The 12,096-nt window shown below is 46.3% G+C and overlaps 1 protein-coding gene and 1 pseudogene across 1 annotated transcript in view; both read left to right on the top strand.

The window, feature by feature from the left end:
• Positions 1 to 5,651: 5,651 nt before the first annotated feature.
• LOC126477011 (5S ribosomal RNA) lies at positions 5,652 to 5,769 on the top strand (annotated as a pseudogene).
• A 930-nt stretch (positions 5,770 to 6,699) lies between these two features.
• LOC126474557 (CD151 antigen-like) overlaps positions 6,700 to 12,096 on the top strand; it is a 136,994-nt gene continuing 131,597 nt past the window's right edge. The window contains exon 1 of the mRNA XM_050102032.1: positions 6,700 to 6,831. Coding sequence (XP_049957989.1) covers positions 6,790 to 6,831 — 42 coding nt within the window. The 5' untranslated portion in view covers positions 6,700 to 6,789. The remainder of the gene's footprint in view (positions 6,832 to 12,096) is intronic.

The raw sequence follows: 12,096 nt of genomic DNA, 5'->3' as shown, positions 1-12,096 counted from the left end.
AACCTAAGTTTAACGGATTCCTTTTAGCACTCGTGTGGGTGACCTCACACATTTCATTATTCATGGTCAATTGTGAATTTTCGCACCGTACAGATATCCAACCAAAATCGTTTTGCAATTCGTTTTGATCTTCTGAGGACTTCACTAGACTATAACCGACCGCATCATCTACAAACAACGTATAACAGTTGCTCAGGTTGCCTCCTAAATCATTTACACAGATGAGGAACTGCAGAGAGCCTATAACAGTACCTCGTGGAACGCAAGAAATCACTTCTGCCTTTTACTCGATGTCTTTCCGTCAATTACTACGAACTATGACATCTCTGACAGGCAGTCAGTCGAGTTCAAATGGTTCAAATAGCTCTAAGCACTATGGGACTTAACACCTAAGCCATCAGTCCCCTAGACTTAGAACTACATAAACCTAAGTAACCTAAGGACATCACACACATCCATGCCCGAGGAAGGATTCGAACCTGCGACCGTAGAAGCAGCGCGGTTCCGGACTGAAGCTGCTAGAACCGTTCGGCGACAGCAGCCGGCAATTCAGTCGAGTAACTGGGACGATATTCCGCTTGTGTACGGTGTCAAAAGCCTTTCGGAAATCTAGAAGTATACGTTGCAAAATCCTGTTGCATATCTACGTTAACGATATGGATTGCTCCTACTGATTTTCTTGAACATTGATGTGACCTATGCAACTTACCGGTCTTTAACTACCCTGTTGCATACTTACCTAGCACACATGTTTTCAAACGGCTGCAGCGCGGGAGCGGCACGCCTCCGGACTAGGGTTCCCATTCAAAATACTATGTTCTCACTCCGATCCACATGTCACAGAAGCCCACAACGAGAATTTCCTAAGACCGTGTATACTATTTAAATAGTCAGCATCAATTAAACGCAGGCTGGAGAATTCTGTAATTTCTCACATGAAAACCACCGGCAATCACCTCGTAACTGATGATGGATTCTGTAAACAGTTTGGTGAGTGGTGAGATAGAAAATATGGAGGAGTTGGCGCTAGTGTCGACTCGACATATCTACATTCATTTGAACATTCTTACTGTGATCATGCCTTTGTCTCCCTCTACAATTCTTACGCCCCACCCCCATACGTCCCTCCATTTGACCCCACTGCTCGGTCAATGTGTAAGTCTACTCGAAAATTTACGACGGTTTAACTTCATTGACCTCATTTGGGCTGAGACGGTAGTCCCCGTGTGGGGCCGCAGTTGGATCATAATGCATCGGGAAAGATCGCGGAACTCGATAGTTGTGTTAACCTGGCGTCTTCCTCCAAATAGTTTGTCACACGGCAGTGCTGGCAAGGCGTCGGTTTTTCGTCAGCTACTATAGCCTAAAACGGACTGTTGCCGTACGTGCTTAGGCATACTACACTACTGGCCATTAAAATTGCTACACCAAGAAGAAATGCAGATGATAAACGGGTATGCATTGGACAAATATATTGTACTAGAACTGACTTGTGATTACATTTTCACCAATGGCACCCCATACCATCACGCCGGGTGATACGCCAGTATGGCGATGACGAATACACGCTTCCAATGTGCGATGACCGCGATGTCGCCAAACACGGATGCGACCATCATGATGCTGTAAACAGAACCTGGATTCATCCGAAAAAATGACGTTTTGCCATTCGTGCACCCAGGTTCGTCGTTGAGTACACCATCGCAGGCGCTCCTGTCTGTGATGCAGCGTCAAGGATAACCACAGCCATGGTCTCCGAGCTGATAGTCCATGCTGCTGCAAACGTCGTCGAACCGTTCGTGAAGATAGTTGTTGTCTCGCAAACGTCCCCATCTGTTGACTCAGGGATCGAGACATGGCTGCACGATCCGTTACAGCCATGCGGATAAGATTCCTGTCATCTCGACTGCTAGTGATACGAGGCCGTTGGGATCCAGCACGGCGTTCCGTATTGCACTCCTGAACCCACACATTCCATATTCTGCCAACAGTCATTGGATCACAACCAACGCGAGCAACAATGTCGCGATACGATAAACCGCAATCGCGATAGGCCTCAATCCGACCTTTAACAAAGTCGGAAACGTGATGGTACGCATTTCTCCTCCTTACACGAGGCGTAACAAGAACGTTTCACCAAGCAACGCCGGCAACTGCTGTCTGTGTATGAGAAATCGGTTGGAAACTTTCCTCATGTCAGCACGTTGTAGGTGTCGCCACCGGCGCCAACCTTGTGTGAATGCTCTGAAAAGCTAATCATTTGCATATCACAGCATCTTCTTCCCGTTGGTTAAATTTCGCGTCTGTAGCACGTCATCTTCGCGGTGTAGCAATTTTAATGGCTAGTATTGTATTAAGCTTTGCACTTTTTGACAACAGTAATGATTCCATTACCGAAAAAACAAGGAACCAAGAAATGCAGCGAGCACAGGACAATCAGCCTCATTTCACATGCAGCCAAAGTGATGTTAAGAATAATTAATAAAAGACTTGAAAAAGTAATAGAGGAGAATCTCGGCGAGGAGCAGTTTGGCTTTAGACGGAATACGGGCACCAGAGATGCAATAGGGCTCCTACGACTCTTGGGAGAAAGGTTTATTGAAAAAAGGAAGAGACCTATATATGTGCTTCATCGATTTAGAAAACGCATTTGACAATGTGGTTTGGGACAAGCTGGCGACTATTATGAGGGAAAAGAGAGTGGACTGGAAAACCAGAAGACTTATAAACTCATTATACCTTAATCAAAAAGTTTCAGTTAAAGTGAGAGGAGAAAGTAGAAACTGGATCAGACTAGGGAAAGGAGTAAGTCAAGGATGCTGTTTATCACCTACTCTTTTCAACCTATACTTGGAAAATATGATTGACCAATGCTCATTAGATGACAAAGGAGTAGAAATTGGAGGAAGAAGAGTAGGGTGCTTGAGATTTGCTGACGACATGGTCCTTCTAGCCACAGGAGAAAAAGAATTACAGAATTTGGTGGACACCATTGCAACTAACGGAAAAAATATGGAATGAAAATTAACACAAATAAAACAAAAGTATTGGCAATAGGAGGAAATAAGGAAATAAAAACTGTGCTGAATGGAGAAACACTAGAACAGGTGCAAAATTTTAAGTATCTTGGAAGCAGGATAGACACCGACTCGAAGTGCACCACAGAAATTAAAACAAGGATAGCAATGGCAAAAGAGGCGTTTTATAAGAAAAGGAGAATCTTCTGCAGCGGTCTGGACAGAGAACTCAGGGAGAGACTCATAAAATGTCTTGTATGGAGTGTTCTTCTATATGGCGCTGAAAAATGGACTATGAGGAAAAAAGACAGAGAAAGGCTGGAGGCTTTTGAGATCTGGGCATGGCGGAAGATGGAAAGAGTAAGTTGGATGGACAGAGTAAAAAATGAAGAGGTACTGAGAAGAGTGGGAGAGAAAAGACAGTTACTAGGTGTAATAAAGAGAAGAAAAAGAAATTGGATTGGGCATATATTAAGAAAGATTGACGGACTGATAAAAACAGTTTTAGAAGGTTATGTAGAAGGGACAAGGAAGCGAGGAAGGAAGAGATTCCAGATACTGGATGACATGATGGACGGTACAACATACAGCAGCCTTACGAAGGAAGCAATGGATCGCAGAAAATGGAGAGGCAAAGGACCTGCTAATATAGCAGATAACTGATGATGATGGCTTATTAACACAGTTGTTGATGTCCTGCTGAAGGACATCGTGCCAAATTCTGTCCAATTTGCGCGTCAGATCGTCGAAATCCCGAGATGATTGGAGGGCCCTGCCCATAATGCTCCACACGTTCCCAATTGGGGCGACGTCCGGCTACATTGCGGGCCAAGGTAGCGTTTGGCAAAGCACGGAGAAGCGCAATACAAATTCTCGCAGTGTGCGGGCGGGCTTTACCTTCATGAAATGTAAGCCCAGGACGGGTTGCCACGAAGGGCGACAAAACGGGGCGTAGAATGTCGTCAGCGTACCGCAGTGCTGTAAGGATTCCAACGGACGACAACCAAAGGGGACCTGCCATCGAATGAATTGACACTTCTGGTTGTCGAACTGTATGGTTGTAAGGTCGGTACCCACCACTGTCCGTGGCGTCTCCAGAGACGTCTACGCTGGTCACAGGGGCTCAGTTCGAAGCGGGACTCATCACTGGAGACAATTCTACTTCAGTGAATGGGATTACAGGCCGAATATGCCCCATACCACTGGAAATGGGCTTGTTGGTGTACAGAGGTTAATGGCACACGGAACAAGGGGCGCTTTGATCTCAGCCCCCTTTCTGTGAGTCCTCTATTAATGGTCCTTGAAGCACCAGTTGCTCATCGGGCCGATGGTGACGATGAATTCAGAGCTTTGAGTGTCCCTCTGACCATTGCTTGAGCCTCGGTTTGTGTCGTCTCTCTAGGTCCACCGCTTCCTTCTTAACGCCGGCCGCGGTGGCCGTGCGGTTCTGGCGCTGCAGTACGGAATCGCGGGACTGCTACGGTCGCAGGTTCGAATCCTGCCTCGGGCATGGGTGTGTGTGATGTCCTTAGGTTAGTTAGGTTTAAGTAGTTCTAAGTTCAGGGGACTTACGACCTAAGATGTCGAGTCCCATAGTGCTCAGAGCCATTTGAACCATTTTTTTTAACTTTTCTCAACGCTGGGTTCAGCCACGGTTCACTCATTCCTGCCAACACAGTCTAATAGTGGGATCGCTCCTATTCAAATGTCGAGCGATTCGCCGATTACCTTAACCGGCTTCTTCGATCCCAACTACACGTCCTGCCTGAAATGTAAATATCTGTGTATATTGTTCACGCACCTGTCTGCGAGGCATAGGTACTGTCCAACTGAGTACAAGGAATGAAATTCTCAAAGAGTTTATGCCCTGGTATCGACATGTCCCTGGGTGAATTGTGCTTGCCAGCTGCGCGGCTAAAATTTAGCTGGAGTATCACACTTTCATCCATCTGCCGCCAAAGTTTACTGTTTAACATTTTCCGTCGATACCTGCCTGGATATCAGTTTGTGACCAGTTTGCATAACTTCTTCGTGGTGCGTCTCTTTTTTGGTCTTAGTGTATTTAACAGGTATGTAGAAGTGCTATTCGCATTCACACATTGGTACTTCAGTTACAGAGTTAAGTCTGTTTCTTGTCAGTGCTGTGAACAGTCTGTAACCACATTCAACCCCGCTGGCCTGCTGGGAGAGAGAGCCGGAGTCTCCTGGTGTGGGGTCAAATGGTTCAAATGGCTCTAACGAGGTCATCAGTCCCCTAGACTTAGAGCTACTTACACCCAACTAACGTACGGACATCACACACACCCATGCCAGAGGCAGGATTCGAACCTACAACCGTAGCAGCAGCGCGGTTCCGGATTGAAGCGCCTAGAACCGCTCGGTCACAGCGGCCGGCGGTACGGGATCACCTCAGTTCTTCTGAGGGCAAATGAGGAGCTGCTTCAGTAAAGCAGCAGCGGCGTCATCACGATCCATCTACTGGCAAAAACGTCTGGACTGATTGCTGACGTGGTGATCACACGTGTCACTATCATACATCCTCGTACTGGCCTGTAAGCAGCATCGGCCAGTCAGAACACCAAGGCCTAACCCACGAGTGGTGCTTACGTCTTACGTGTATAGTCAAAATATTTTGCCAACGGCCATGTCGCAGTGGTAACACAGGTTCCCGTCAGATCACCGAAGTTGAGCGCTGTCGGGCTGGGCTAGCACTTGGATGGGTGACCATCCAGTCTGCCGAGCGCTGTTGGCAAGCGGGGTGCACTCAGTCCTTGTGAAGCAAACTGAGCAGCTACTTGATTGAGAAGTAGCGGCTCCGGTCTCGTAAACTGACATGCGGGCGGGAGAGAGGTGTGCTGACCACATTCTCCTCCGAATCCGCTTCCACTGACGCCTGTAGCCTGAGGACGACACGGCGGCCGGTCGGTACCTTTGGGCCTTCATCGCCTGTTCGGACGGAGTTTACTTCTTCTAGGTAAATGATTTTAATTAGAACGTTCTAATGAATTCATCGAAAAGAGAGGGTTGGGTTGTTTGGGGGAGGAGACTAGACAGCGAGGTCATTGGTCTCATCGGATTAGGGAAGGACGGGGAAGGAAGTCGGCCGTGGCCTTTCAGAGGAACCATCCCGGCTTTTGCCAGGAGCGATTTAGGGAAATCGCGGAAAACCTAAATCACGATGGCCGGACGCGGGATTGAACCGTTGTCCTCCCGAATGCGAGTCCAGTGTGCTAGCCACTGCGCCACCTCGCTCGATCGAAAAGAGACTTTTTAACCTTTTGCAAATTCATATTTGACGTCTTGTTTAATTAATAAATAGTGTTCAAGTTTAGCGGATAAGCCGTACGACAGTAGCCAATCAGAGCGTAGTATGCTTTCCACGTCAGCTGAAAGCAGGAAGTTACTGAACTTAAGTACCGTATCGAAACCTACACTAAGCAATTTACGTTGGTCGCAGAACAGATCGATACTTCTGTGTGACGTCAGCTGCCTGACAAAGTGCGTGCACGAAGCTCTATATGAGTATACAGTGGTCAGGGCTGCAAGAGCCAGAGGTGCTCTGTTGTGATGCGTTGTCGGGTGCACGCCCTCGCGGCCTCTTGCCCGGCTGGCGTCATTTGTTTGGCGTGTCGTGCTGCCGTGCGGCGGATGACGACCGAGCGCCGGCAGTGTGTCACGGGCGGCCGCTACCGAAATAGCGGCGCGCGGCGAGCCAGCTATACAGGGGCGCCCACAGCAGTCGGTCACGTTCACATCCGGCAGGCGAACAGCCATGGCGTGGAGGTCTGACGAGGTCTCCTGGAACCGATTGCAAGTAAGTTGGCTTTCCCTCTGCAGTAGGGCCGACGGTAACGGAACGGAGCGTCAACAGGACGTCACACCGAGTGGTGAAAGAGCGGTTATGAAATATCATCCGTAATACGATAAATCTGAATTTTGTTGTTGTTATTGTTGTAGATGTTGTGGCCTTCAGTTCGAATACTGGTTAGATGCAGCTTTCCACGTCACTATACCTGCAGCCAAATGCTGGGCTGGCTCCTGTGAAAGGACACGACCGATTTCCTTCCCCATCTTTGACACAGTTCGAGCTTGCGCTCCGCCTCTAATTACCTCTACTAAACCCAATCTTCTACAACTACATCTACATCCATACTCCGCAAGCCACCTCACGGTATGTGGCGGAGGGTACTTTGAGTACCTCTATCGGTTCTCCCTTCTATTCCAGTCTCGTATTGTTCGTGGAAAGAAAGATTTATCGGTATGCCTCTGTGTGGGCTCTAATCTCTCTGATTATATCCTCACGGTCTCTTCGCGAGATATACGTAGCAGGGAGCAATATACTGCTTAACTCCTCGGTGAAGGTACGTTCTCGAAACTTCAACAAAAGCCCGTATCGAGCTACTGAGCGTCTCTCCTGCAGAGTCTTCCACTGGAGTTTATCTATCATCTCCGTAACGCGATTACCAAATGATCCTGTAACGAAGCGCGCTGCTCTCCGTTGGATCTTCTCTATCTCTTCTATCAACCCTATCTGGTAAGGATCCCACAATGCTGAGCAGTATTCAAGCAGTGGGCCAACAAGTGTACTGTAACCTACTTCCTTTGTTTACGGATTTCATTTCCTTAGGATTCTTCCAATGAATCTCAGTCTGGCATGTGCTTTACCGACGATAAAAAAAAATGGTTCAAACGGCTCTGAGCACTATGGCACTCAACTTCTGAGGTCACTAGTCCCCTAGAACTTAGAACTAGTTAAACCTAACTAACCTACGGACATCACACACATCCGTGCCCGAGGCAGGATTCGAACCTGCGACCGTCGCGGTCTCGCGGTTCCAGACTGCAGCGCCTAGAACCGCACGGGCACTTCGGCCGGCTGCCGATCAACTTTATATGATCATTCCATTTTAAATCACTCCTAATGCCTACCCCAGATAATTTTTTGGAATTAACTGCTTCCAGTTGCTGACCTGCTATATTGCAGCTAAATGATAAGGGATCTTTCTTTCTATATATTCGCAGCACATTACACTTGTCTACATTGACATTCAGTTGCCATCCCCTGCACCATCCGTCAATTCGCTGCAGATCCTCCTGCATTTCAGTATAATTTTCCATTGTTATAACCTCTCTGTATACCACAGCATCATCCGCAAAAAGCCTCAGTGAACTTCCGATATTACCCACAAGGTCATTTATGTATATTGTGAATAGCAACGGTCCTACGACACTCCCCTGCGGCACACCTGAAATCGCTCTTACTTCGGGAGACTTCTCTCCATTGAGAATGACATGCTGCGTTCTGTTATGTAGGAACTCTTCAATCCAATCACACAATTGGTCTGATGGTCCATATGCTCTTACTTTGTTCATTAAACGACTGTGAGGAACTGTATCGAACGCCTTGCGGAAGTCAAGAAACACGGCATCTACCTGGGAACCCGTGTCTATGGCCCTCTGAGTCTCGTGGACGAATAGCGCGAGCTGGGTTTCGCACGATCGTCTTTTTCGAAACCCATGCTGATTCCTACAGAGTAGATTTCTAGTCTCCAGAAGAGTCATTATACTCGAACATAATACGTGTTCCTAAATTCTACAACTGATCGACGTTAGAGATATAGGTCTATAGTTCTGCACATCTCTTCGACGTCCCTTCTTGAAAACGGGGATGACCTGTGCCCTTTTCCAATCCTTTGGAACGCTACGCTCTGCTAGAGACCTACGGTAAACCGCTGCAAGAAGGGGGGCAAGTTCCTTCGCGTACTCTGTATAAAATTGAACCGGTATCCCATCAGGTCCAGCGGCCTTTCCTCTTTTTCTTCTTTCCTTCATCCATTTTCTTCATCTCCGAATAACTCCTGGTACACACAGCCATTCAAATCTGCTTACTGCATTTGTGCCTAGCTCTCCCTGTACAACATTTACCCCGCCCACTTCCCTCCATTACCAAACTAAGGATTTTTTCATGCCTCAGGATGTTTCCTAACAATCGATTCCTTTTTTAGAGAGGTTGTGCCATAAATATCCTTTTCCCCAGTTCGATTCAGTAGCTCATTAGTTACTCGAACTACCCGTCTAGTCTTCAGCATTCTTCAGTAGCACCACATTTCAAAAGCCTCTATTCTTTTCTTGTATGTTTGGTATCAAAATTAAGGAACTACATCGCGCAACATAATTAAAGGATAACTTTTTCGAAACTCCATAACTCCCACCGTTACGGAGCGTAAGTCTGACGGTGGGTACTACCTTCCACTCTAACGGTGCAAAAGTGTGGCACCCTGCGACGCCACCCTCGCACTCGAAGACTTTTCAATCAGAAAGGTGTCGACAAATACGAGCCGGCCGCGGTGGTCTAGCGGTTCTAGGCGCTACAGTCTGGAACCGCATGACCGCTACGGTCGCAGGTTCGAATCCTGCCTCGGGCATGGATGTGTCTGATGTCCTTAGGTTAGTTAGGTTTAAGTAGTTCTAAGTTCTAGGGGACTGATGACCACAGATGTTAAGTCCCATAGTGCCCAGAGCCATTTGAACCATTTGCCATTTGACAAATACGAAAAAAGGCCACAGCTCAGAACTTCGTGTGACGTGTAAGTTGGGTTAAAGGTGTGACATTGGCAACAAAATTCACCACAATTCTTCCCAACGCCACCGTGGGCGTGTCACATGATGGGAAAGTCGTCACAGCCCCTTTTACACACATTTCACCCCTTCTTTTGATGACCCTGCGTTGAAATCACGCGAATTTCTTGTGTGGCCTAGGGAAACGTTCCGGACACACATAAGTTCAGAATCGGTACGAGAAGGCCTTAGGAGTTGGTATAAACGTCGTCAGTGAAACCACACTCTTCCCTGAGACGTCGATTCCCACACATTTCGCGGTCGAAAATGTAAGTTCGCAGTGCGATGAGCAACAGGGAGAAGTTCTTGACAGCCTTTATATTGCTGACACTCTCGGAGTCTTCAACTCTTCTCTAAGGACACTGTGACGCTCCATCCCGATTGAACGCCATCTGACCCCTCTAGAGGGCAGCGCGACTGCAGTTTTTGCTCTAGTGTACAGGTTGGAATCGCTAGGGACCGTTCAAAACCACTCGACGGAATTTGAATGTGATCCATGGTAGAAGGTAGCAAAGGGTACTTATGCAAGTTTGTTTGTGTGGCCATCCTCCGAAGCACGCATATAAACACTTGTTTTGTACATCAAACTGCCTTTTCCTGTTGCTAGTTATTTTATTTATCCCATACGCGTTTCGCCTTCTCCTGTTCTAACGCATCATCATAACGATACAATTTTGTTAGTTATAGATTATCAAACAGTTCACTTCGCGATTTTTTGTAAAAATGTAATTACTTACGATTTGCTGATCTGCGTTTCCTCACATCTGGTCTGGAGGTCGCACTACCACTTTTATCACTGTTCTATATTCACATCTTTGTGTTTTCGCCATCCACACACTGTCCACCATGTTTCTCACTCTTTTTTGTGGTGGAAGTGACAGAAGAACGATAGTGACGAAACGCAGATCAGCAAATCGTAAGTAATTACATTTTTACAAAAAATCGCGAAGTGAACTGTTTGATAATCTATAACTAACAAAATTGTATCGTTATGATGATGCCTTAGAACAGGAGAAGGCGAAACGCGTATGGGATAAATAAAATAACTAGCAGCAGGAAAAGCCAGTTTGATTTGCAAAACAGGTACTTATGCATTTTCATCCATCTCCTATGGTGTGATCGAGAGGGGGGGGGGGGGGTGCAGTGTTAAGATGTAAAATAACAATTAGGTTCTATTAAGAGTATGTTGATTCATTAGCTCCATACTTAACAATCATACACAAGCGTTCGCTCGACGAACGATCCGTACCCAAAGACTGGAAAGTTGCGCAGGTCACATCAATATTCAAGAAAGGTAGTAGGAGTAAATCATTAAATTACAGCCCCATATCATTAACGTCGATATGCAGCAGGATTTTAGAACATATATTGTGTTCCAACATTATGAATTACCTGGAAGAAAACTGTCTATTGACACACAGTGAACACGGATTTAGAAAACATCGTTCTTGTGAAACACAACTAGCTCACTCCTTGCAGCAAAAGTTGAGTACTATTGACAAGGGATCACAAACTGATTCCGTATTTCTTGATTTTCGGAGGGCTTTTGACACTGTACCACACAAGCAGGTTGTAGTAAAATTGCGTGCTTGTGGCATATCGTCTCAATTATGTGACTGGATTCGTGATTTCCTGTCAGAGATGTCACAGTTCATAGTAATTGACGGAAAGTCATCCAGTAAAACAGAAATGATGTCCGGCGTTTCTCAAGGTAGATTTATAGGCCGTTTGGTCGTCCTTACCTATATAGACGATTTGCGAGACAATCTGAGCAGCCGCCTTACGTTGTTTGCAGATGACGATGTCGTTTATCGACTAATAAAGCCATCACAGGTACGGAACAAATTGCAAAACGATTTAGAAATGATATCTGAATGGTGCGAAAATTGGCAATTGACCCTAAATAACGAAGAGAGTGAGATGATCCACATGAGTGGTAAAAGAAATGCGTTAAACTTCGGTTACACGATAAATTAGTCAAATCTGAAGGCCGTAAATTCAACTAAATACCTAGGAATTACAATTACGGACAACTTAAATTGGAAGGCACACAGAAAGTGTTGTGGGGAATGCTAACCAGAGACTGCGTTTTATTGGCAGGACACTTAGAAAATGTAACAGATCTACTAAGGAGACTGCCTACACTACGCTTGTCCGCCCTCTTTTAGAATACTGCTGCGCAGTATGGGATCCGTACCAGATAAGTGTGACGGAGTACATGGAAAAAGTTCAAAGAACGGCAGCGCGTTTTGTATTATAGCGAAATATGGGAGAGAGGGTCACACAAATGAGACAGGATTTGGGCTGGACATCATTAAAACAAAGGCGTTTATCGTTGCCGCAGAACCTTGTCACAAAATTCCAATAACTAACTTTCTCTTCCGAATCCGAGAGTATATTGTTGACGCCGCCCTGCATAGGGAGAAACGATCACCATGATAAAATGAGGGAAATCAGAGCT

The sequence above is a fragment of the Schistocerca serialis genome, chromosome 4 (assembly GCF_023864345.2).
Source record: "Schistocerca serialis cubense isolate TAMUIC-IGC-003099 chromosome 4, iqSchSeri2.2, whole genome shotgun sequence".
Lineage (NCBI taxonomy): Eukaryota > Metazoa > Arthropoda > Insecta > Orthoptera > Acrididae > Schistocerca > Schistocerca serialis.
The sequence above is the reverse complement of the archived record's forward strand: the minus strand, read 5'-3'. Positions and strand labels throughout refer to the sequence as shown.